General features: G+C 43.6%; 1 protein-coding gene across 1 annotated transcript in view; it reads right to left on the bottom strand.

Moving 5' to 3' along the window:
- The window catches only part of stk11ip (serine/threonine kinase 11 interacting protein), a 145,408-nt gene that overhangs the window by 107,473 nt on the left and 12,684 nt on the right, over positions 1-25,251 (bottom strand). The window contains exons 4-12 of the mRNA XM_084316217.1: positions 23,841-23,915; positions 20,632-20,727; positions 18,439-18,546; positions 18,148-18,219; positions 17,605-17,734; positions 15,130-15,233; positions 11,890-11,979; positions 6,494-6,535; positions 50-208 (exon numbers count right to left, since the gene is read on the bottom strand). Of these exons, the coding sequence (XP_084172343.1) occupies positions 50-208; positions 6,494-6,535; positions 11,890-11,979; positions 15,130-15,233; positions 17,605-17,734; positions 18,148-18,219; positions 18,439-18,546; positions 20,632-20,727; positions 23,841-23,915 (876 nt within the window). The remainder of the gene's footprint in view (positions 1-49; positions 209-6,493; positions 6,536-11,889; positions 11,980-15,129; positions 15,234-17,604; positions 17,735-18,147; positions 18,220-18,438; positions 18,547-20,631; positions 20,728-23,840; positions 23,916-25,251) is intronic.

Genomic DNA, 25,251 nt, shown 5'->3' on the forward strand with positions numbered 1-25,251 from the left:
TGATGGATGTGTGTGAACTTTAAACATGTTTTGGAAGAGCTGAGCTCACCCTAGCTTTCTTCCTGCGGATTCGAGTCACTCCCACCTCCATGCTGTCACTCAACTCCCCGCCTCCGCTGGACGCGTCCCGGCTACCCCGCTCAGGTGCCACGGCGACCGCGGTAGAGGTCTGGGCCTGGCCAATCATCTGGCCTAGTTTGGGTAGAACCTGTGGATTTGGAACGGCCAATATGTACGGTAATTGAACTATCTCGAACGCTGCCCTCTTTTCTTGATCCTCCAATCATAATTTATAGTTTTCTCCGAGGGAGTCCAAACAGAGATTGTGACTTTTAGCTAGCTACAGTACTACTAGTTACATGCTACTACTAGTTACATGCTACTACCAGTTACATGCTACTACCACTAGCTACTACCAGTTACATGCTACTACCACTAGCTACTAAGTTTCAATGTTTCATGTATTAAAGTTTGACAAGGCAGAGTACAGCAGCATAAAAACACAATTAACAGTGAATCTTGAAATGCATCAAACATAAGAGCGATCAACATTGTAAGCAATAAAGCATGACATTAAGAGCATAATCTCTAGATAAAAAGGTCATAAAACTATTTAACGGCCCCCTATTGTTCACTATTTGGGCAATTTTACACAATTCCTGTGAGTCTATGGAACACATCTGTAAGGTTTTCTTCAATACAATTCATTGTTTTGTATTTTTAATCAAGTACTTTGGTGCACCACTTTCTCCTCTTCCAAAGTACAAGCTGTTTTTGGCTGGGCTCCGCCCATACTCGCAATGCGCTTTGATTGACAGTCACCCACCTGCACTGGCAGATACGCTAGGATGGAAGAACCTTTTCAAAGGGCACACACCCGCTCCATCTCTGGGTGCGTGTGTGTGTGTGTGACTGTGTGTGCGTGCGTGTATGTGCGTGTGTCTGTGAGACGAGAGGAGAGAAGCGCTGCCGTTCGGCGAGTGTGTAGCCAAAAAACTGCCACTGCCCTGGCTCATTGCTTGTGGAGCACGATATCATTAGGAAACGATTAGGAACACTGTCAAACAGTTTTTAGGAAGTGCTGACAGTAGAACAGCTGAAGGTGGCAACTCTGCTGTCGAAACCGCTTCCGCATTATTTCCACTCGCTCCTCATCATCATTCAACGCTATGCTAGTCCAATCACAGTTGATTGTGGGCGGGCGGTGGCAGATCAGAATTCTTACACGTCACAGATCGAGTCAATTCAGAATGTCTTGTTTCAGTGGGGGGCGTTATTGTCTCAGCTTAACTGCAGAAATGGGACATGGTACAGATTTCACATTTAGTCAGTGTTGGTACAACCCCACATTGCTTGAAAACAATGCAAAACACTGGAAAAGGCAATTTTTATAATAGGGGACCTTTAAGAGCACAAGGAATAAAGGAAAGTATTTTGGTTCTAATCATGGCCATTGCAAATTCCCTGCACCAAGTGAGTAGGAGGGTGTTGTGGCTGCAGATAGGAAACAGGGATGAACTGCACTGAGTGTGTTAGTGAGGGTGCACAGGGTGGCCTCATCACGCCTTTCACTCAGCCCCCAACCTCTGAGATCCCCCCGCCCCCCTCTCCGGTGGGGATGAGTCTGCCTACAGGTGGGAGATTGACCATGGTAACAACCGATGAGGTACTCAAAAAATTGAGCGCCCTCCAACCTAACAAGGCCACTGGCCATGACAACATCCCCTCCAAATTCCTCAGAGACGCAGCAGCCGCCATCACCCCAGTCATCACACACATAATAAACCTCTCTATAAAACAGGGGCACGTCCCCAAGGACTTCAAAATTGCGAGAGTGACCCCTCTACACAAAAAGGGCAGCAAATTAGACCCAGGCAACTACCGCCCTGTTTCTATTCTTACCTCCATCTCGAAAGTCATGGAGAAAATAGTCTACGAACAGGTCGAAAAGTACCTGGCGGAAAAAAACCTAATCTACGAATTCCAATCTGGCTTCAGAACGTCCCACTCCACTGACACATGCCTCCTCTATTTGAACGACCACATCAAACAAGAGGTGGACGCTGGCAAATACTGCGGCATGGTCATGCTGGACCTACAAAAGGCCTTCGACACTGTCAATCACTCCATTCTAATGGACAAGCTAAAAGCAATTGGTTTTGATAGCCTATCAGTGAGCTGGATGCAATCCTACCTGGAGGGGAGAGAACAGATGGTAGAGGTAAACGGTACTCTATCCCCCCCCCTCACAGTGAGCTGTGGTGTTCCACAAGGAAGCATACTAGGACCGCTACTCTTCCTAATTTATGCAAATGACATGTCGTCAGCCTGTGACTGCAACTTGTTCCTGTTTGCGGACGACTCAGCCCTGCTGGTCTCTGACAAGAACAAATTGCAGGTTGAAAAAACCCTCAGCACGGAACTAGGCAAAATCTGCATATGGCTCGCTGATAACAAACTATCATTACACATGGGCAAAACAGAGTCCATTCTCTTCGGTTCAAATAACAAGCTCAGCAAGACCGACGGCTTCTCAGTTACAGTGGGTGACAATATTGTCACAAGGAAAGACGAAATTACCTACCTGGGTTCCATCCTAGAGGCAAATCTTTCCTGTGACAAAATGGCATCCAATGTAATAAAAAAAGTCAACCAACGAACTAGATTCTTGTACCGGATCTCCTCTCTGGTAAACAAGAATACCCTGAGGACTCTGGCAGGAGCACTCATTCAAGGGTACTATGACTATGCGTGCACCTCATGGTACCAAAGCACCTCAAAGGCGCTTAAAACAAAATTACAAACATCACAAAACAAACTGGTCAGACTACTACTTGACCTGAACCCCAGAACCCACCTCACCCCTGCCCACTTTGCCAACCTAGGATGGCTTAGAGTAGACGACAGAGTACAGCAACTTGCAATGGGCCTGGTCTACAAGATACACTATACGACCGGGGTGCCCATGTACATGTCAAAATACTTCCCAAAGGTCAGTGAATACCACAACCACTACACCAGAGGAAGCTCAACAAATCATGTTAAACCCAGATTCGGCTCAAACAAGGGACTAAACACGTTTCGCAATTATGCCACAACAATGTGGAACGCCCTACCCAAAGCTGTAAAGGAATGTGAATCCCTGCCCACATTCAAAACCGCCCTTAAAGAGCACCTACGGGAGGCTGCAATTCGAAACTGGCCACCGTAAATGCCCAAAACCCCCACCACCTCCTAATAGACAGTCTCCTCCCCACTGCATGTATATATATATATATATATATATATTCCCTCCCCGCCGTATGTATATTCCCCTCCCACCCACCCACCCCCTCCTAATGTACAGTCCCCTCCCCATCATATGTATATACTCTGTCAGGATCTAGGGGTAACAGTACTGTATATTTGAATACCGCCTATGTCACAAATGTATCAGTACTAAATACCTATATGTCCCTATGCCATAAATGTCATGTATGTTATGTATGTCATAAATGTCTATATGAATTGAAAATGGGGGACCCTGATGGAAACAAGACAAACGACTTTCTCAGGTCTGCATCCCCTTAACAATTGTATGTATTGAGCCGTACTGTATTGTACCCATTCTGCAATCTGTTAAATAAAGTTTTCATTCATTCATTCATTCATCTGGTGACCTGGTGCAGCCAGAACAATCTGGAGCTCAACGCTCTTAAGACACCGAAGATGGTTGTGGACTAGAGAAAGACCCCAGCCCCTCTCACGCCCATCACCCTGTGTGACTCCCCAGTGGACACTGTGGAGTCCTTCCGCTTCCTGGGAACCATCATCTCCATTGAGCTCAAGTGGGAGCTGAACATCAGCTCCCTCATTAAGAAAGTACAGCAGCAGAGAATGTTCTTCTTGCGGGAGCTGAAGAATTTTAATCTGTCAAAGACGATGATGGTGCACTTCTACACAGCCATCATCGACTCCATCCTCACCTCCTCCATTATGGTATGCTGCAGCCACTGCCAAGGACAAGGGCAGGCTGCAGCATGTCATTCACTCGGCTGCAATCTGCCATCTCTCCAGGACCTGTACGCCTCCAGGACCCTGAAGCGTGCAGGTAGGATTGTGGCCGACACCTCCCACCCCGGTCACAATCCGTTTCAGACACTCCCCTCTAGCAGGAGGCTGCGGTCAGGACCAAAACATCACGCCACAAGAACAGCTTCTACCACTCTGCAGTGAGCCTCATCAACAAGGCTCGGGACCCCCACTGTGTTACATTAACACACCCTTACTGGACTATATATTTGTATATACAATCAAGACTCTTCTTACTTCACTGTTGATTCTTTTTGCACATTACTGCTCAATTGCACAGCCCATGTACATTTTCCATCCCACTGTATTATGTTCTGTGTCTTTGAGAGCATTATACTTGATGTGGGCATTCTGTGACAAATCGGATGATATCTGAACTCCAAGCAGGTTAAAGGTGGAGACTCCGCTCACGTTTTGTCAAGAAATTGTTGGAGATGGAGGTGAAGGGACGTTGTTCTCTCTCTCCTGGAACATACTGTATCCACGCTCTTAGCTCTGTTCCTTGCCAGTGAAAACACCTGTCCCCATTCAATCCAAGGGCCAGAGTCAGGCCATGTACAAACGCCACCAGGAGCTCCGCGATTGTAAGATCATCAGCATATTTCACTGGGATAACAGGAGGGAGGCAGAAGTGAATCCAATGCTGTTGATGCAAATGACAAAGAGCAACAGGGACGTTGGCCCCCCCTGGGGGACACCAGCTGGTAGTGCACAGGGATCAGACACAGGAACCCCACTACACCCTTTGCTTTCTGTCACTCAGACAGCTCCTCACGGTGAGCCAAAGGGGGCGTCTGACAAACAGTGTTATGAAGCAATTGACTGCTTTATTGTGTCAAAAGCTCTGTAAAAATCAACAAAAACAGCATTTACGTCCATTCTGGGGTTGTTATTGAGTGCTTCGTGCCAACATTGCAGGATCTGAATCAGAGCAGTGACAGTTGATCTATTACCCATAAACTGTGGTGTGATCATGGGGCAGTTTGGTAAAGTGTGTCCTCCGACAGGGCATCCCTTAGGACCCCTTCATACACTGTGCCAACACGGCTGACTAATGAAACGTGACGGTAGTCGGCTGGGAGGCGGGGCTTTGCTTCATTGGGAACAGCTTCGACCAATTGGTTTGGAAGAATGTATTGGATACATGTATTAAAAACATCACATAACACAGGCGCCAGTTCTTAAAAAAAAAAGTCTTTAAAACTCAAGAAGGAATGCAGTCGGGGCTGACTTACCCAGCATAACTAATTTTGCAGAGTCTGCCCTTTGACCCCCCCCCCCCCCCCCCCCCCATGTGCCGATGCTCAGGAGAGGTAGGGCACCCTTTGACCGGGGGTGGCTCGGGAGGTAGAGCAGTCGTCTGGTACTCCGGAGGTTCCCGGTTCGATTCCCGCTCCTCCTGGGCAGCATGTCGAAGTGTCCTTGAGCAAGACACTTAACCTCTAACTGCTCCCGATGAGCAAATTGACACCTTGCATGGTTGCCTCCACCGTCAGTGTGTGAATGTGTGAGTGAATAGGTAAAATGTGAGGAACAAATAGTAAAGTGCTTTGGATAAAAGCGCTATATAAATGCAGTCCATTTACCATTTTACCACTTGTGAGCAACATCCTCCTCAGATGGAATAGTATGGTCCACTTGGTCCCATACTGAAGCCAAATGAGTGTCAGACTCACGCTCCAGGGTGTCGGGGGCTTGTGGTACGACCCCAGCTCGCCCATCGTCCTCCATGCCCATAAGTGCTTTAACAGACTTCAACTGCTGTTTTGTGTTAATAAAGGAACACGGCAACATAATGGGAAATGCGCTTAGGGTCTTCTCCATAGTCAGACAAGAAGATAGATACTAATTTTCTCTCTGTGTGTTCAGTAGAAAGCTATCTGGCTGGAAGTTAACCTAGCTAAGCACAAACTAATGGAAGGATCAGCTAGCCAAAAACACCTTTCCTGGAGTTTGAAGCCGGGCCAGCAGATCCATATCCGCTTCCATTCATTTGTGCTAAGCTAGGCTAGCTTGCAGCCGGATAGCTTTCTACTCCCAGAGAGGAAATTGGTATCTTATCTTCTTGTCTGACTCTGGAGAAGATGGTAAGCGCATTTCACCATAATATTACTGCGCTCCTTTAAGAGCATCGCAGCTTCTCCACCCCATTCTACTGCTACTAAAATGGCGGCCTTTCGATTACTACCCACATATGCACTACTGTTCCTCAGTTCCTTGGTGTGCTGCGTGAGCTATGTATCCAATGTTATGTAGATACTATTCTTGTAGATATTATTCCTGCAGACCACTTATGCACACCATTGAAAACAGCAAAGATCACCTTGGTATATTATGTGGATAAGTGACGACAGGGAGCGAATTGGGGAAAACTAATTATTTCTCAGCAGCAGGGGGTCATGTGATCGCCCGGGTTACTCACCGACAGCTCTGACGAGGACAGCGGGGTGCCGTCGAGCTTGAGCTGAAGAGAGAACGAGATGAGAGAGAGAGAGAGAGAGAGAGAGAGAGAGAGAGAGAGATGATAAGTCACACCTGTCAACTTGTCAATCGCTGACTCACACTCACATTACAAGCCCCTTCTCTCTCACACACTGGTGAGCTGCCGGATAACCCTCGTTTTACCCGCTTTTAACCCTTGTTTATCCATTTCTAACCCTTGTTTATCCATTTCTAACCCTCGTTTATCTGTTTCTAACCCTTGTTTATCCATTTCTAACCCTGGTTTATCCGCTTTTAACCCTTGTTTATCCATTTTTAACCCTTGTTTGTCCATTTTTAACCCTTGTTTATCTGTTTCTAACCCTGGTTTATCCGTTTCTAACCCTGGTTTATCCGTTTTTAACCCTAGTTTATCCGTTTTAACCCTTGTTTATCCGTTTTTTAACCCTCGTTTATCCGGGGGAACTGATGACTGAGCACATTTTTCAGCAACAGCCTACTTCACACCGTTACACATGTTCACACCTGGGAGCTGCCCGGCACAAGCAGTCTTTTCTACTGCTGGTACTGTTTCAAGGTATCTGCAGGTTTAAGTTACATTTGGCCTTTTTAATACCAATTAGAGCTAAATGTAATAACAAATTCACAACCAACTAGAAAAACAAAAAAAACACACGCAGTATTAGCGACACTGAACTGGCGGCTGCACTTGCGTGCCAATTTAAATTCTTGCGCCTTTCATACAAGCTCTGGCCAGAAGCTCCCAGTTGCCCCGCAAAAAACAATGACTTGAATACAAAAACATTTTATATATTTAATATTATTTAGTCGTTTATTATCTCCCGACAGCTGGGCTGCGTCTAGTTTTTTACCAACCATTTCCAGTTTCGCATTCGCGTTCTGCGATCTGATTGGCCACCGACGTTTCTGGTCATGTGACATGTGCGCCAATCGCGTGACGCCTGTTTCTGCGCCCATTTCCGCCTCGAACAGCCTGCAAACTACCTAACGCCTAGTTTATCACTGGTTAAGCTTAAGCGACTCTTTCGAAGTTGGTTAAGGTTAGAGTTTGGAATCAGGGCTGGTGTTCTATCGCCCTGCTCTAAGACAAACTCTAACCGTAACCAACTTCGAAAGAGTGCCTAAGCTTAACCGGTGATAGAAACAGGCGTCACACGATTGGCGCAGATGTCACATGCCCAGAAACGTCAGTGGTAAAAAACTAGACGCTTCCCGGCGGTCAATGAGTTAATGTTTCAGTGTTCCACTAAAATACAGGGGCATCTGTGGGGCATTAAAAAGTATTAAATTCATAATTCTAAACGTAAGGCCTTAAAAGGTATTAAAACGTATTTAATTTTATTTGCACAGGTATTCAATTCTTTGGGGGGCAGCCCAGCTGCGTCTAGTTTTTTAGTTCTGCTATCTGATTGGCCACTGACGTTTCTGCGCGTGTGACATCTGCACCAATCGTGTGACGCCTGTTTCTATCACCGGTTAAGCTTAGGCACTCTTTCGAAGTTGGTTAAGGTTAGAGTTTGTCTTGAATGAATTTTTCCATCCATACGTTCCTGTGTTATACCATGGTGAATATAAGTATCGTTATTATAGCGTGGTCTGGGGTAATTCCCAAAAGGCTGAGTAATAGCCTTATGTCAATTCTACTATAGACGTTGCCGTTTCTTGCCTGTACATGCTACTATTCCCAAATCACATCTATGTCATAGGTATTATGTTTCATCATGAATGCATGAAAGGGGGGGGGGGTCGTTTCTGATTATTTGATTGTCAGTAACAGCATTCGTATTGAACACTAAAACCGCTTATCAGTCCGATCGGTGTAAAAGCATTGCAGGATCAAGCTAAAATTGACGTCAGATAGTCCTTACCTGTGATTGGGAGTATTCCAAAAATAATATTCCAATTGTTTGATCGCCATCTGGTATAGCTAGCTGTCAACATTGGCATTTGAAAAAAACTGGAAATTTCGCCCCGCCCCCTCCCAATGTAGTCTCCTCCCCCTCGTTAAATTAAATTAATCAGATACCTGGTTGAAAGTGAAATGCTGTGAACATCCCTGCATTAAATGAATGGAAGTGTAAGACAAATTCAGTATAAATTCACTTTATGTAGTAGTATAGCATTAACATGTTCATATTTATTGAAATCTTACAATGCATACATAAATGTTATGATGAATTGAAAATGGGGGAAGAAGTCCACGTCTCTGAGCGGATCTCGGCCTGTCTGTCCGACATCTCCGCCTGGATGACGACCAACCACCTCAAACTGAACCTAAGCAAAACAGAATTGCTCCACCTGCCGGCCAAATCCTCCCCCCTGACCGACCTCTCCATCACAGTCGAGAATGCAGCTGTGACCGCGTCGCCGACCGCCAAGAACCTTGGTGTTGTCCTTGACGACCAGTTGAACTTCTCTGCTCACATCGCAGCGACAACCAGAACCTGCAGATTCCTCCTGAGCAACGTCAGAAGGATACGCCCCTTCCTGACAAAAGAAGCCACCCAACTCCTCGTCCAATCAACAGTCATCTCCCGCCTCGACTACTGCAACGCACTGCTAGCTGGCCTCCCGGCCACTGCCACCAAGCCTCTTCAACTCATTCAAAATGCAGCGGCCCGCCTGATCTCAAACCTACCGAAGTCAGCCCATGTCACCCCACTTCTTAGGGACCTGCACTGGCTCCCCATTGCTGCACGTATCCGCTTCAAGGCCCTCGACCTAGCATACCGTGCGGCAAAGGGAACCGCTCCCGCCTACCTCCGGTCAATGGTCTCTAACTACACACCCTCAAGACCCCTACGCTCTGCGTCTTCTGGCCGCCTCAGATCTACTCCTATCCAAGCTCCCGGAGGGTCATCAAAGAGAAGCCGCCTATTCTCAGTCCTTGCCCCACAATGGTGGAATGAACTACCCATCCCAGTTAGGACAGCCGAATCCCGTCCAATCTTTCGCCGTCGACTAAAGACTCACTTCTTCAACCATTATCTGAAATGATAAAAAAAAAAAAAATATAAATAAAAAAAAAAATCTAACCCCGACTAACCTTAATGTCATGCACTTGTCCTAATAAACTAACCTACACTGTAACACGCAACACTTTGATGAACATTGTTACTCAGCTGATAGAGTTATACCCTTCTTGCTGTCTTGTCGCACAGAACTTGTAAGTCGCTTTGGATAAAAGCGTCAGCTAAATGACTAAATGTAAAATGTAAATGTCTGGTCTGCATCCCCTTAACAATTGTGTATTGTGCCATACTGTATTGTATCCATTCTGCAATCTGTTAAAGTTAGCAATCAATCAATGTATTACCATAGTGTCTTTATACCTTCACCACTGTACATATTAATACTACAACTCAAGAAGAATCAAGAGGTTTATTTGTCACATACATACAGTGAAATGCGGATTGATTGTGCAAAATACAAATAAAAATAGGCATAGAAAAAAGAATAGGTAACACAAGATATGCATGATAAAAAAAGACATGCCAAGTTCCTGAAAAACTGGTTCCTATGTACACTACAATACAATTGTAACTCTTAATGTATCTAAACTATACAATACCTCCTTCCTTTAAAGTGACATTTTGTTTAAAGTGATCTGTACTGTACATACATCTGATTAGTATTGTATATTACTATTGCACTTTACTGTTACATTTGCACTCTGGTTGGATGCCAAATGTCTTCGTTGTACTGTATAATGACAATACATTTTAATCTAATCTAATTAGACTGTTTTATCACTCTGGAATGGATGGGGGATACCACTTCATTTCCTGTGGGGGTCTCTTGCATCGGCCAGGGACCTGTTGTAGGTATAGGTTGCAGACCTCGCATTTCTCAACACCTTCTGAGAAGGAGTGTATTTGTGAAAAATGTTCATAGCCTCTATGCCTCGCCGATTGGTCATGATGACTGACGTCGCTTTTTCCTCCGTGTGCGACATTGAAATCAGCGCGGCATAATTTACAAAAAGCATAGTGTTGAAACGTTGCTTTTCGTGAGGTACGGGAACGTCTCCTCCCACTTGGCGAGATATTTGTAGCTCTTCTTGGCTTTCTTAGCTGGTGCAACCGCACAATCCTCTCTCAAGTCCATCGTAGAATGTAATACATTTCGAGCTAAACCCCTCCTTTATCCGGATTCCGGTCGCTGTTCTTCTTCTTCTTCGGGTCGCAACCGTCTTCCGGTCTGACTTCCTGTGCTAACGTTCTAATCTACACTGCTGCCACCTGTCGTCACGGAGGGGAATTGCAGCCATTTTGTAAACATTTATAAAAAATTTAAAAAACGGGAAAAATCCGGGAACGGGATGAACGGGAAGGTTGAAATTCAGGACAATCCCGGGAAAATCGGGATGGTTGACAGCTATGTCTGGTACATCCGATGTCCATTTGGTCCACGGCATAACCCACCACAACATATGGATCGGGGATATTTGACGCGCTTCAATGGAACCGGGAGAATCGCTCCACTCGGCCAACAAGGAAAAGTGAGACCGGAGACATTTGGCCGTTACACAGGCCAAGATACAAGGTTACAAAGGGTGCTCGATACCGCCGTCTAGCTGGATGCGGCCGGTATTGCACTTTGGCGATCTCAGACTCAAACTATCAAATAACGAGTATACTCGTTGTTGGCGTCCAAGTGTCGGCTCCCAATAATGAGTAAACTCGTTGTTGGCGGGGAATGAGTTAAGGGGTGAAGTGCCTTGCTCAAGGGCACCTCTGCAGTGGTTGCTTGCTCATTCACTCAATCCGGCCCAGATTTCTCCACGCCGGTCCGGAGACGGTCCCTGCGTCTCTTACCACTAGGCTACCATCACCATGTGCCAAAATAACATTCAACTTATCAAAGGCACCTTCGTCTTTGTTGCAGTGTTCCTAAAGCTAGAAGTAAGACTTTTTCTACACAGGCATTGTACTTTGGAATAAACTACCTCTGCCTACCAAGCAAAGTCAAACTAAAAGCATTTTAAAAACAAAGGTACTGTAAAGGCAAATGGCTCAGCAGCCATAGCGCAGGAAATCAGATTCCATGGATATGGTAGACAGGGGACTGGAACTCTGGTTCTTTCTAGTAGGCTACTGTATATGCGCTGTGTTTTTATGTCTTCCATCAAGGACCACCTTGGAAATAAGTGTTTTAATTTATGCTTTTAGGTGATATCCTCAGGAATACAAATTGGTCATGATAATATTGTTTTTATGATGAGTTTGTAATTTCCAAATAAAAATCTAATCAAATCAAAGTCTCTGAGAGTGAGAGACAAACCAGACGCCACTCACCCAGTCACCCTGTCTGTGTATATTTTTCACCCCCTCCCTCCCCTCCCCCATCACTCACCCTGAGGTGGGCGGCCTTGGGGGACAGGTGGCGGACGGTGCCGGCTCGGTGGGTCTTCTGGAAGCACAGAGGGTTCCCCTCCAGGTTCAGCTAAGAGACATCAAGACGGACAAAAGAAGACTTAAAGAAGACTTGTCCGGCCCATGGGGACATTAACTTGTGATTGTGGGCTTTACAAATAAATTTGATTTGATTTAGCAGTCAAACACAGTTCTCTACAGCCATATGTGGTCTGCCAGCTATATATCAGGCTGTATATCAAAGAACAGTTGATACATGATACACAGTTATGACAATACACTTCTGTGTCATTGTCAAAATATCATTTACTTTTGAAAACGCGTTATTATTTCCTTCTACTGGGACCTGCGCTAAATGCACTTTCTGGATGGGTTGGCTTCACAACAACCCGGTCCAGGTACATTTATATTATTATTAGACCTTTGTTTGTGACAACTTCCTATACGAATAGTGGAGATTTGGGCAGTTGACAAAAAGATGTAGGATCAACTCAGATCCAGAAGTTAAAACGGTAAGGTGTGGAGTACCCCAAGGAAGTTACCTTGGGCCTTTGCGCTACACCATATTTACAAATGACATGCCTCTTGTCCTAAATAAGTCCTATATTTCTATGTATGCGGATGATTCAACGATTTACACATCAGCCTCAACAGCCAATGAATTAAATACGGTCCTAAAGGCAGTTGCAATCAGTGTTGGAATGGATAAAGAATAACAAACTAGTTCTAAACATATCAAAGACAAGTAGCATACTTTTCGGTTCAAACCATACTCTAAGAACGAACCCAGTCTTGAAACTTTTGATAAGTGATGTGGTAATTAATCAAGTCCAGGAGACTAAACTCCTAGGGGTAACATTAGACAGTAAATTGTCATGGTCACACCATATAAACAATATAGTAGTGAAAATGGGAAGAGGGATTTCTGTTGTTAAAAGATGTGCTCATTTGTTACCACTAAATTCTATCAAACAGGTAATTCAAGCTCTGGTTTTGTCAAATCTTGACTATTGTCCTGCAGTATGGTCGAATGTAACGACGAATAAACTGAAAAAATTGCAAATGGTACAAAACAAAGCAGCACGTATAGCGCTTCGCTGTGAGTACAGAACTAATGTTGCAGCGATGCACAGTTGTTTAACTTGGTTACTTGTCAAACACAAATTACTCTGCTCACTCCTTGTATTCACTAGGAATATTCTTGTTACAAAGATCCCCTCAATTTTATATAACAATTTATCTATAAGTCTTGACAGACACAACCATTCCACCAGACATGCTTCTGCACGAGGTTTTACACTTCCAAAAGTGAGGTCGAATGCAATGAAGCGAACTGTCATGTTCCGTGGTATGCAGGAATGGAACTCTCTTCCCAGACATGTTAAGCAGGAGAATAGTAAATGTCGTTTCAAAATCGTGGTAAAACATTTTCAACCAAAGAAATTGACATTCCCTAATAGATAGTGTGTACGTAAATGAAAATGTATGTGTCTGATAAAGAGATAGGTATATATAGATGAAAAGGCATGTGTCTGATAGGGATATATTATTAAAAGATTGTATAATTGGCTGATATGAACATAGATAATGTATGTAAAAGCTAAATAGTATATTATGCTGTATTGTATTATGAATTAATTATGAGTAGGTATTATTGTATTGTATTATGAATTCATAAGGCGTATATATTGTTGTATTGCATTATGAATTTGATTAGGGTTTTTATTGTTGTTTTAATTGTCTGTATGACATGTGAATGTTGTGAGTGTATAAGTCTGTAACTGTATTTTACATGTTATGGACCCCAGGAAGAATAGCCCCAGCACTGCTGTGGCTAATGGGGATCCAAATAAACTTAAACTTAAACTATCCTCCCACAGTGTGTGTGTGTGTGTGTGTGTGCAGGGAGCAAAATTAACTTTTTGACTCACCGGCCAGTGGCGGGTAGATGGGAAGAGTCTACCCGCCAAGCATATTTCTTACCTGCCAATATATATTTTATATATAAATTTTTTTTTTTAAATAAAATATATATTATATAATCATACTTGTAGTTGTATTATCTGCAAGACATCGCCACCACGCAATAAGTCAAAATGCTTGCTATCTGCAAACAGCTCCACTGTCTGTTTTGGCTGTGTTGCTCTTCTAGAAAAATAATCCTTTCAGGGTTGCCTATTGAAATACTGTACACTTTCCTGATTAATTGAAATGGGGGACCCTGATGTAAACAAGACGAAAGTCTTTCTCTGGTCTGCATCCCCTTAACAATTGTGTGTATTGAGCTGTACTGTATTGTACCCATTCTGCAATCTGTTAATAAAGTTTTCAATCAATCAATCAATCACACCTCCAGTACAGAAACATTGTTTGAGTTTGCGTGTCAGGTAGACCATTGATTGACAGTCGAGTCTGCCAATTACATCACATCGCTTGCACTCCGGTGCTGCAGCTGGACCCATTGCCCACCTCTGCTGTTGATAACGCTAGCCAAGTTATTATACACACAGATACACAGTGGGCCAGTGACTTTGGTGTAGGGGTGTAACAATGCATCGATCCTAAGGGGGAAATTCAACTGCATCGATTTGAAAATGTTAGAATAGATTATCGCAATTTTAATGTGTACACGTTATGTTATTGTCATGTCCGTTACAGCCAACACACCGACATACGCTACTGCATCAACGTTATGATTAACAAAGCAAGGCATTCGTTTTGTTGCATTAACGTTATATTACTATTGCTATCGATAAATCTAGGTGTTCTAAAATCTATTGCTATTGGTAAGAGAGACTATAATAAGTTGGTGTCTCGGAAAACGAGAGCCCTGATCGCGGAGTTTCAGGAAGTAAACAAGAAAAATTAGAGCTTCCGATTGGTCATTTGCTTTATTTCCCATGAAACCAGTCACTTCACTCTACTGTGATTGGACCGTTGGCTTGAGTGCAATGTGGGACTTGTAGTTTTTTAACGATCTCGCAGCGGAGGAAAAAAAAGACGAGAGGCTATAATCTGTAATTGATTTTTACCGTTCGCATACAAATATTTTTAGGGGCCTGCTTATGAACTACACGTCTACACGCCACACGGCGGGCAGCCCTCTAAGTGTCATGCGCCAAAGGTAAAAACAGACCGCCCCTGGCGGGCGGCAGGCTTTAGTTTCGGTCCCTGTGTGTGTGTGTGTGTGTGTGTGTGTGTGTGTGTGTGTGTGTCTTACCGTGTCGAGGCAGTGCAGCAGGGACAATGGGGCCAGTTGAGAATGCTCCAACAGCAGGTTGTAGGCCAAGTCCAGGTGCTGCAGAGAGCACAGCTGCTCCACGCCTGGAAAAGCACACACACACACGCACGCGCACAGACACGCACAATTTTACACGTATATATGCACAGCATACTGGTTTCAAAGGCTGCCAAAAACTTTTATTGACGATTTTCTGTGTGAACAAACACACATAGACCCATAAAAAACACACATTTCTCAAGTGTTCCTGATCAAAAAAAGGGTGATATAAGGTCAGTAAAATACAATATAACAGTATAATCTTTGTACTTGGGTTTTTATGTTTCGTTCCCAAAGATTCCCCGCTCTGATAAACAGTTTTATTTTATTTTGTATTTATGTTTCGTTACCAACGTTTTCCCCACTCCGGTAAATAAACACGCAGAAACTCAGGCTGAGGTCACCCAGGACAAGCCACAGGTCAACCCCCCCGCTGCCATGACGATGTGTAATGATGGACATCTCAAACCTGGCAAAGATCTAGGACAAATAAACAGGTCTACTGCCAGAGCAGAGTGCGGCAGGCTTCAACACTGTAGGGGAGCATCATGGCTGGCAGAGAAGGCGTATGATGGCTGATAATGGATTAAGTTTGAAGCGTGTGCATCAGTTATATACGATACTGAACTTCCCGTTTGTCCCGAGATGCCCCGGATACAGGGTTTTGATTGGCTGACCCGTTGGGCTGCTCTGTGGCTAGGCTCTGGATCCAGGGTTTTGATTGGCTGACCCGTTGGGCTGCTCTGTGGCTAGGCTCTGGATGGTAAATGGACTGTATTTATACAACAGATTTTTATCCAAAGTGCTTTACAACTCATGCCTCACATTCACCCATTCACTCACACATTCACACACCGACGGCAGAGGCGACCATGCAAGGTGCCAACCTGCTCATCAGGAGCAATTAGGGGTTAAGTGTCAAGGACACTTCGACACGCTGCTCGGGAGGAGTGGGAATCGAACCAGGAACCTTCCGATTACCTGACAACCACTCTACCTATTGAGCCACTGCAGCCTCTGGATCCAGGGTTTTGATTGGTTGACCCACTGGCTGCTCTGTGGCTAGGCTCTGGATCCAGGGTTTTGATTGGCTGACCCACTGGGCTGCTCTGTGGCTATAGGCTATGGATCCAGGGTTTTGATTGGCTGACCCACTGGGCTGCTCTGTGGCTATAGGCTATGGATCCAGGGTTTTGATTGGCTGACCCACTGGGCTGCTCTGTGGCTAGGCTCTGGATCCAGCAGGGAGGGACAAATAGAAGAGTCGTATTGTGTCATATCGTTGTAGTATTGTGTCCTTATCGTTGTAGTATTGTGTCATATCGTTGTAGTATTGTGTCCTATCGTTGTAGTATTGTGTCATATCGTTGTAGTATTGTGTCATATCAGTATTGTGTCATATCGTTGTAGTATTGCACGTGTGCAGTTACAATTTGGCCGCATTTCCATTTAATTTGGTATAAACACTCCACCAGCGCAGTCTGAGCGTGCACCATACTCCCATCTCCCATATTGGATGGCTGACTGGTGACATCTCCTCGATTATACCTTCCGGGGACCCAGGGTTTTGATTGGCTGACCCTTTGGACTGCTCTGCGTTTCCTCATTATTCCAGTGATATTCGTAATAAGGATAGCAGCCAATGTCTGAATAGTCAATTCACAAATTCCAAAAGTCTTCTTTTTTATTTTTAGTCTTGTGGTATAATTTTAACTTTCTCATGACCTTAGAACTATTAACCGCTAGCTCTCAAAAGCCTACAGATTAGCCAAATGAGCAGAGCAGACAAACACAGGCAATACACACAAGCACCGGAAAACATGAAGGCTAGTGAACTAGAATCTAATCTTATCCATTTGCCTCGATAATCGTGATGAAATCGAACCCCTGTCGAGGAGGGTTACTCAATGTGTATTTATTTATTTCATTGTATTTAGTAATTTAGACTAAATCACCTGATACAATTAAACATGCATTTCTTATCATACCTCTTTGAGACAAAGCGATATTTAGGCATTTCTCCGGAGGGCTCAGAGTCGGCTGTTCACAGCATTTAGAGTTTAGCTTTTAATCAACGCTGACAAGGATGGACATGTTGGCTGTCGACCCTATGACCTTCCAATAATGGAAGAGTCCCGCAGGGGCCAACCTCCTGCCCTGTGTGTGTGTGTGTGTGTGTGTGTGTGTGTGTGTGTGTGTGTGTGTGTGTGTGTGTGTGTGTGTGCGTGCGTGCGTGCGATCTTCCAGGCCTGGAGCAGCTGTCCTCTCTGCAGCACCTGGACTTGGCCTACAACCTACTATTGGAGCATTCCCAAATGTGTGTGTGTGTGTGCGTGTGCGTGTGCGTGTGTGTGTGTGTGTGTGTGTGTGTGTGTGGCGTGCGTGCGTGTATGTGTGTGTGTGTGTGTGTCTTACCGTTGATGGTCTCCAGTTCATTGTTTCTAAGGATGAGTGTGAGGAGTTTGGCTCTGGCGCTTAGGCTGAGTGTTGGCGCCCCCTGGAGGCTGTTGTAGCCCAGGTTCAAATGTTCCAGTTCACTCAATGGCTGAGATGGAGGGAGAGAGAGAGAGTGAGAGAGAGAGAGAGAGAGAGAGAGAGAGTGTGAGTGTGAGTGTGAGTGTGAGTGTGAGTGTGAGTGTGAGTGTGAGTGTGAGTGTGAGTGTGAGTGTGAGTGTGAGTGTGAGTGTGAGAGTGAGAGTGAGAGTGAGAGTGAGAGTGAGAGTGAGAGAGAGTGAGAGTGAGAGAGAGAGAGAGAGAGAGAGAGAGAGAGAGAGAGAGAGAGAGAGAGAGAGAGAGAGAGAGAGAGAGAGAGAGAGAGAGAGAGAGAGAGAAAGAAAGAAATGGGATAAATGGGGATGAGGTCAGCAGGGATGAAGACTGATCAAATCAGAATTTTTTATATCTGTTAAAAATAAATCTGCTGTATAAAATGTATAGTTTTGCAAACTAAACGTCTACCTTTAGGAACTCGGCACACTCCTGGATCCTGTTGTGGCTGAGATCAAGCGACTTCAGGACATTCAATAAACTCTAACGGTAAAACAAGAGAAGGGCTATTATTGGATGGATGGATATATGGATGGGTGGGTGGATGGATGGATGGATGGATGAAAGATGGGTGGATGATGGATGGAATAGACAGAATGGAATAAAGGTGTGCGAGTTGAGGACTGTGTGTGTGTGTGTGTGTGTGTGTGTGTGTGTGTGTGTGTGTGTGTGTGTGTGTGTGTGTGTGTGTGTGTGTCTCACCAGTGACTGGTCGAGGCAGACTATAGAGTTGTAACTGAAGTTGAGTGTATGCAGCTCCAGCCAGGGTAGAGCAGAGCTGAGGTCCCCTCCACACAGTGACAGTAGCTCCTACACGCATACACAGAGACACATACAGAGAGACACATACACACACACACACACACAACACATACAAACACGCACACAACACACAGTTAAGCCTTTGTCTCATCCGCTGCTTTGTTTGAAAAGACCAATTAAATGATGATACATAAGATAATCAGAGGTTCAACATGGTTTTGTAGATCCAGTCATTCACTCACAATTTTAGCCACTCTGCCGCTAGTGGCGACTCACAGGCATGGCACTATTTTTCAGAGACCAGTTCAATCTATGCAAGAACGCTTCTCGTCGACGACACTGTTTAGTTCTTTTGCACCAGATCAGCACTGGTTGTTGAACCGGTTACACTCAGTAACCTTGGTGCTGTCTTTTATTCATATATATATTTATTATCATGAACATGACAAGTAAACACAGGGCACCGCACATTACATGTCTTATTCATCAAAAATCTTCTGCCTCTGGTTGAGCAAGAACAGAACCAAATACGAAGACAGAAATAAATAAGATAAAAATTGCAGCCACATTCCCACACTAGCACTGTACCCACGTGACCACTGCGATAGAAAGGGATGGCATTCCACCGCACTACAGGCCTCGCCTGGCCCAGAAGAAGCTCTGAATCTCCACATAAAGATGAAGTAGCAAGGATTCCAGTGAGCTTGAGTGATTATTCTCATATTATAAGATATAGTGACCTACTCGGAGAACCTGGAGTAAACGAAGGTGTGTAAACTTCAGACTTCAGATGTCGTCGCAGTTCGTGCTTCAGGAAAACCTGCTATTTTTTGGTTCCAGCTGGGAACCAACTTTTCGGGTTCTGAAACCACAATTAGGGGCGCAAACCGGAATGTTCCATGTTGTTTGTTGGTGGAAAATGGGTGTGTGTGTCCTTGTTATTAGTACCTGCAGGGAGCAGAGGCTTTTGATTTGCCAATTCATGTCAACGCATTGTGATGCTTCTATTATGTTTTTACATGAGCTAACACACACACACATACCCACGGTTTTGAGTAGGGGGTGCAGTGCCGACCACGCAACCCCCCCCCCCCCCCCGTCTGGGAAAAAACTGTGTTGTATCTTGCTGCGTTGTATCACGTGGTGGCACTGTATAGAGGCTGTATACACTAGTTAGTATAAATGCGACCTTCAGCACCATGGACAGCGATGCTGTCACAAAACACGGACCATACACGTTTTATATACTACACCAAACTGTAGAATAACTACTTTCCAAATAATGGATTGTCCAAACGTCGGGTTACAATACGAAAGTGTCCTTTATATAGAAGTTTACCGGTGCACGGTAATTACATTACATTTCTCTACTTCACTGGCGCTCTCTGTGATCTAGTCGATTCATTACTGGTATTATCACTCACCTTCTGCGCTGCTGCTGTCAGTTCAACATAATGACATGCTCCTTATACATCTTATACATCTTATACATATACTTCAACCTCAGCATACAAATCATCCGTCAGAGTTAGCTGTTCTATTTCACGGTCAGGTTCCAACAAAGTGTCTTCTTTAACTCCCAGTACATCCAATAAAGTGCTCAAGTGATCAACATTCAGAGTTTCCTTGTCAATTTCAATGTCCATCTGATTCAAAACTTGTGTAGTAACACCTCTGATTGTGCCATGCTTTCGTCTCATTCTTTCAATTTCAGTCCGACGTTCGTCTTCACCCATTCTAGAGCTATCCAAAACGCTCATATCTCCCGGGTTTCGGCACCAAACTATTATAATGGTGTGACATTTATTTTGCATCAATATCCGTTTGTGCCGCGAGGGGGTGCTGCACCTCTAGGTGGGGGTGCTGCCGCGCCCTCAGCACCCCTACTTCCCGCGGCCACACACACACACACACACACACACACACACACACACACACACACACACACACACACACACACACACACACACACACACACACACACACACACACACACACACACACACACACACACACACACACACACACACACACACACACACACACACACACACACACACACACACACACACACACACACACACACACACACACACACACACACACACACACACACACACACACACACAATACCTCCAGGGAGCTGAGACTTTTAGAGCAAGTGAAGACCTCCAGCTGAGAATAGACTCCTCTCAGACCCTCCAGACAGTGGGGCGGGATACGCTTCAACTGGGGACACACACACGAACATGGACACACACACACACAACCACACGCACACACCATCATGACGTGTGTCGATAGGACAGACTAACAGACAGACAGAAAAACAGATAGGGGAGCAACGTTGCCAGATGGGAGATGTTAAAAAGTATCGTACCAGAGGCTTAGAATTATCGTATTTTTAGGGAAATTATTGTACGCAAGTCACAACCAAGAGTCATATCTATAAACTACATGGAAATTAAATAAATGCTTCAAATAGGCTACTGTGTCTGTGATTTCCATTAAACAATGACAGGTAGGAACTAAAATGACTTTGTCCTCAGGGAAAAAGGGGACTTGAATAAGTAGACTGATTACAACTACTGATCACAAAATTATCAAATTATTGTACGTTATGGGACTTTTAGCATTATTGATCATACATCGTACAGAAGGCGAGATTACCATACAAGTGCGATAACTATCGTACAACTAGCAACGCTGAGGGGCAGCCAGGTAGGCGGCAGAGAGATTAACAGACAGATCATATCACGTGTTGATGACAGCACAGAGGGACATGAACACTGAAAGGAAATGTAATCTCAGGTATGATTGATTGAAAATTGTATTAACAGATTGCACAATGGGTACAATACAGTACAGCTCAATACACACAATTGTTAAGGGGATGCAGACCAGAGAAAGACTTTTGTCTTGTTTACATCAGGGTCCCCCATTTTCAATTCATCATAACATATATGACATACAGGTAGACAGTACTGTTGCATCTAGACATTTATGACATACCAGATCTACAAATATACAGTACTGTTTATGTGTACAAAAGGAGTCTAAAAAGAGAGTATATACATTTGGGGGGGAAGAAACTGTACATTTGAGGAGGTTGGGTAGGTGGTATAGGAGAGAAGGAAGGAACAAAGAAAAAGAGAGGGAGGGCAGATGGATGGAAGGAAATAAAGGAGGAAACAAACAAGCGACAAACAAAAGGAGGAAGGCTGGTTTTTATAACATCTCTATTTCAGAATCTACCTCAAGATAGGGCTGGGCGATATAACGATAACGATAAATATCGCGATATATTTTAATAATCGATATCGAAAATAAAAAAATAAAATTTTTTTTTTTTTTTTTTTTTACCTGCAACAGGGCAGTTTTAAAACTAGAGACAGTGGACAGACTTGTCTTTCTTGCCTGCAACTTAAAGTAATGGCTTTGCTTGTCCAAATGACAATACTGACCAAATTCAGATTTCTTTTTCTCTTGTCCATTTATTTTGTTTGCTTTCTAATTTAAAATACATTTTGAAACCGTCTGTACACAGTAGGCTATGTGTGCTAGCAGAACTAGACTCCAGTCACGAGTCACAGTGCACATGTGCGGTGGTTTGTCCACCAAAAAAGCGCCAAAAGATCGAAAATAAACTAGCAGAGCCAGAACTGTTCAACTCCTCTGGAGCCACAGCCAGCAGAGAAGCCGGTTTACTTTAGCTTTTAAACCAGCTGCAGCCTGAGAACTGGAGTGTGAGGGGATGTAACACTAAAGATTTTGCGGCAATGACAAAGAATTGCTGCAAAATAAACATACATCTGTTGTTAAAAAAAAAAAAAAAAAAAAAAAATTTAATTTTTTTTTATACTTATAACAATTAGATAATTATCGATATCGAGAAATAAAATAAAATTATCATATCGTTATCGCGATATGATTTTTTTCCATATCGCCCAGCCCTACCTCAAGATTCAAGAGTATTTGTACTGTACATACACGAGACATGCAGTGAAATGTAGGTGGCCATGCCTGCCTTGATTGTGCAAAAATAATCAAATAGAATAATAAAGTAGAATAGATAATAAAATAAGAGTAGACATGATTAAAAAAAAGTTATACAAATAGAATACAATGCTAAGCTTAAGAATAAAGGCAATGAGTAATATATACAATAATATATAAATATACAGATGTTTTTAAAGTGACCTTTTTGTAGTGTATTTGTGTGTGAGAGAGTAAGTGAGGTTGTGTGTGTGCGTGTGCGTGTGTGTGTGTGTGTGTGTGTGTGTGTGTGTGTGTGTGTGTGTGGAGAGATCAGTGTTCAGTGTTCTGATGGCCTGGGGGAAGAAGCTGAGTCTGAGGGCTAGATCCACAAAGAATGGATTGCAAGGAGCAAGTTGCAAATTTTGCAAATATTCATTCAATCAATCACGTGGGTATCAGAATGGGTACGTGCAGATTGATTGATTGAATGAAAGTTTTATTAACAGATTGCAGAATGGGTACAATACAGTACGGCTCAATACACACAATTGTTAAGGGGATGCAGACCAGAGAAAGACTTTCGTCTTGTTTACATCAGGGTCCCCCATTTTCAATTCATAATGAATTGTAAGTAAGGGTGCAACTTGCTCCGTGCAATCCATTCTTTGTGGATCTAGCCCTGAGTCTCTCTGTTTTTGCTGCGTAATTACAGAGGCGCTTGCCTGACCGCAGCAGCTTGAACAGACTGTTGGGGTGATGATGGTAAGGGCTGGGCGATTCTTGCTCAAATGTGAATCACAATTTTTCTCTCTAAGAATTGAGATCACACGATTACTATTTTTTCAATAAAATAATTGATTGCACTCTCTTTTTTTTATTATTATAATTTTTTTGCATTGTTACAGCTTTATTGGTCACGCAGGACCGACAGAGAGGGCGAATGGGAGGAGAGGTGGGGGAGACATGCGACAAATAACGACGGGAGCTGGGATCGAACCCAGGTCGGCCGCGTAGGTGCGCAAGGCTATGGTATGCGCCACGAGGGCGCCCCGATTGCACTCTTTCTTAAACAGACAACATAACATATCAAAGTGCTTGACTTAAACTTAAACATAACATATATGAAAGTGCTCGACTTAAACTTAAAAGTCTCTTGTAACATACAAAATAACTCAAGTCAGAATCGTCATCATTTAAAAAAAAAGTTAACTTAAGTAAAAATAATAATAATCATAATTTAAATCTTTTTTAATAAAAGAAAATCATCATATTTTAGAAATGAGATTGCATAGGTCTATGAATCGAGATCGCGATTTTATTTTGATTAATTGCCCAGCCCTAATGAGGGTCCTTCATTATCCCACCTCTAAACTCTTCAGAGACTTGAAGGGGAAGATCTTCAGCGCAGACAGGAGCCTCTTCCCAGAGGGGTTGATGAGCTGTGGGGGGGACACACCATCAAAACACAACGCAGCGGTTCACATACGTCATAAGTCATTGCTAGGTAAGCTGCCCTTATATATCTCCAGACTTCTGTCCTTTTATACTTGCTTTTTTAATACCAGACGAGCAGCAAATGGGATGCTTTTAAATGTTCCTTTGATGCAGTCAGAGCTTGGTAAAGCTGCATTCCCCCACTATGCTCCCTTTTTATGAAATACGTTGCAAGTAATACTTTGTCTACAGGCACTTCCTACTGTGAATGCTTTTAAAGGTATGCTACGATTGGCCCTTTATGAAACATGCAACTGTTTTACCTGATGCTATTGTTAATGTGATTATGCTCCTTGCCACTGCACAAATGACCTTCTGTATTTATATTTGAATTGTATGTTTTTTGTTTAATGCCCTGTTTTATGTTGAAACTTGTTGTGTGCCGTGTTGGTCAGGACTCCCTGGAAGAAGAGATCTTGTATCTCAATGGGACATTCCTGGATAAATAAAGGATAAATAAAAATACAAGAGCTCCCCCAGGTGGCTGTTTGTGTGACAAACTATGCACAACTATAGAGTGATGCATTTCAGATGTGTATTTTATAGGTGGGTGCCAATTCACTTTCAGAGCTGGTTGATTTGCAGCGGGAGAAGCAAATTAAACAAAACAAAATGTTTTAAATAATAGCCTAATAAGAGAACAGAAGTTACATTGCTTTTAATCTCACTACTAATCATTTTATATATTGTTTAAGTTTAAGTTTATTTCTTTTTTTCTTTTTACCCAGGGACAGTGCACATTAATCAACATTTTCTCAATGTAAATGTGCCAGAATTAGCTAATGAGCTAGTTTTCATCTGTAGTCCCTGCCTAACATGCATGTCTTTATGGTGTGGGAGGAAACCAGAGTACCTGGAGGAAACCCACACGAACACAGGGAGAACATGCAAACTCCACACAAAGGTTTGAACCCAGGACCTTCTTGATGTGAGTCAGCAGTGCTAACCACTGTGCCACCATGCCGCCCTTTGCAAACAAAGGTCAAGCAATTACAATATCGTCATTAATGTAGGTTTCCTTTTTGGAGAGACCACTGGTAAACCTGTGGCTGTGGGCACACAATGTTATGAGTCAATAAGCACACAGTTTCCTAAGGGCAGGCACCACATTTCTGTTCATATTCTTTATAAATAGAATTTGGGCTGTCTGGAAAAAACAAACTACGTCGAACGTAAACATTTTTATACAATGTTAGCGTTAAAAACGCCTAATCTATGTTTTAAATTATGGCTATCTGTCTAATCTGCCCGTCGCTTATCAATGACTCGTTTGCAGTCAAC

Source organism: Notolepis coatsorum, assembly GCF_963971535.1.
Source record: "Notolepis coatsorum genome assembly, chromosome: 1".
NCBI lineage: Eukaryota > Metazoa > Chordata > Actinopteri > Aulopiformes > Paralepididae > Notolepis > Notolepis coatsorum.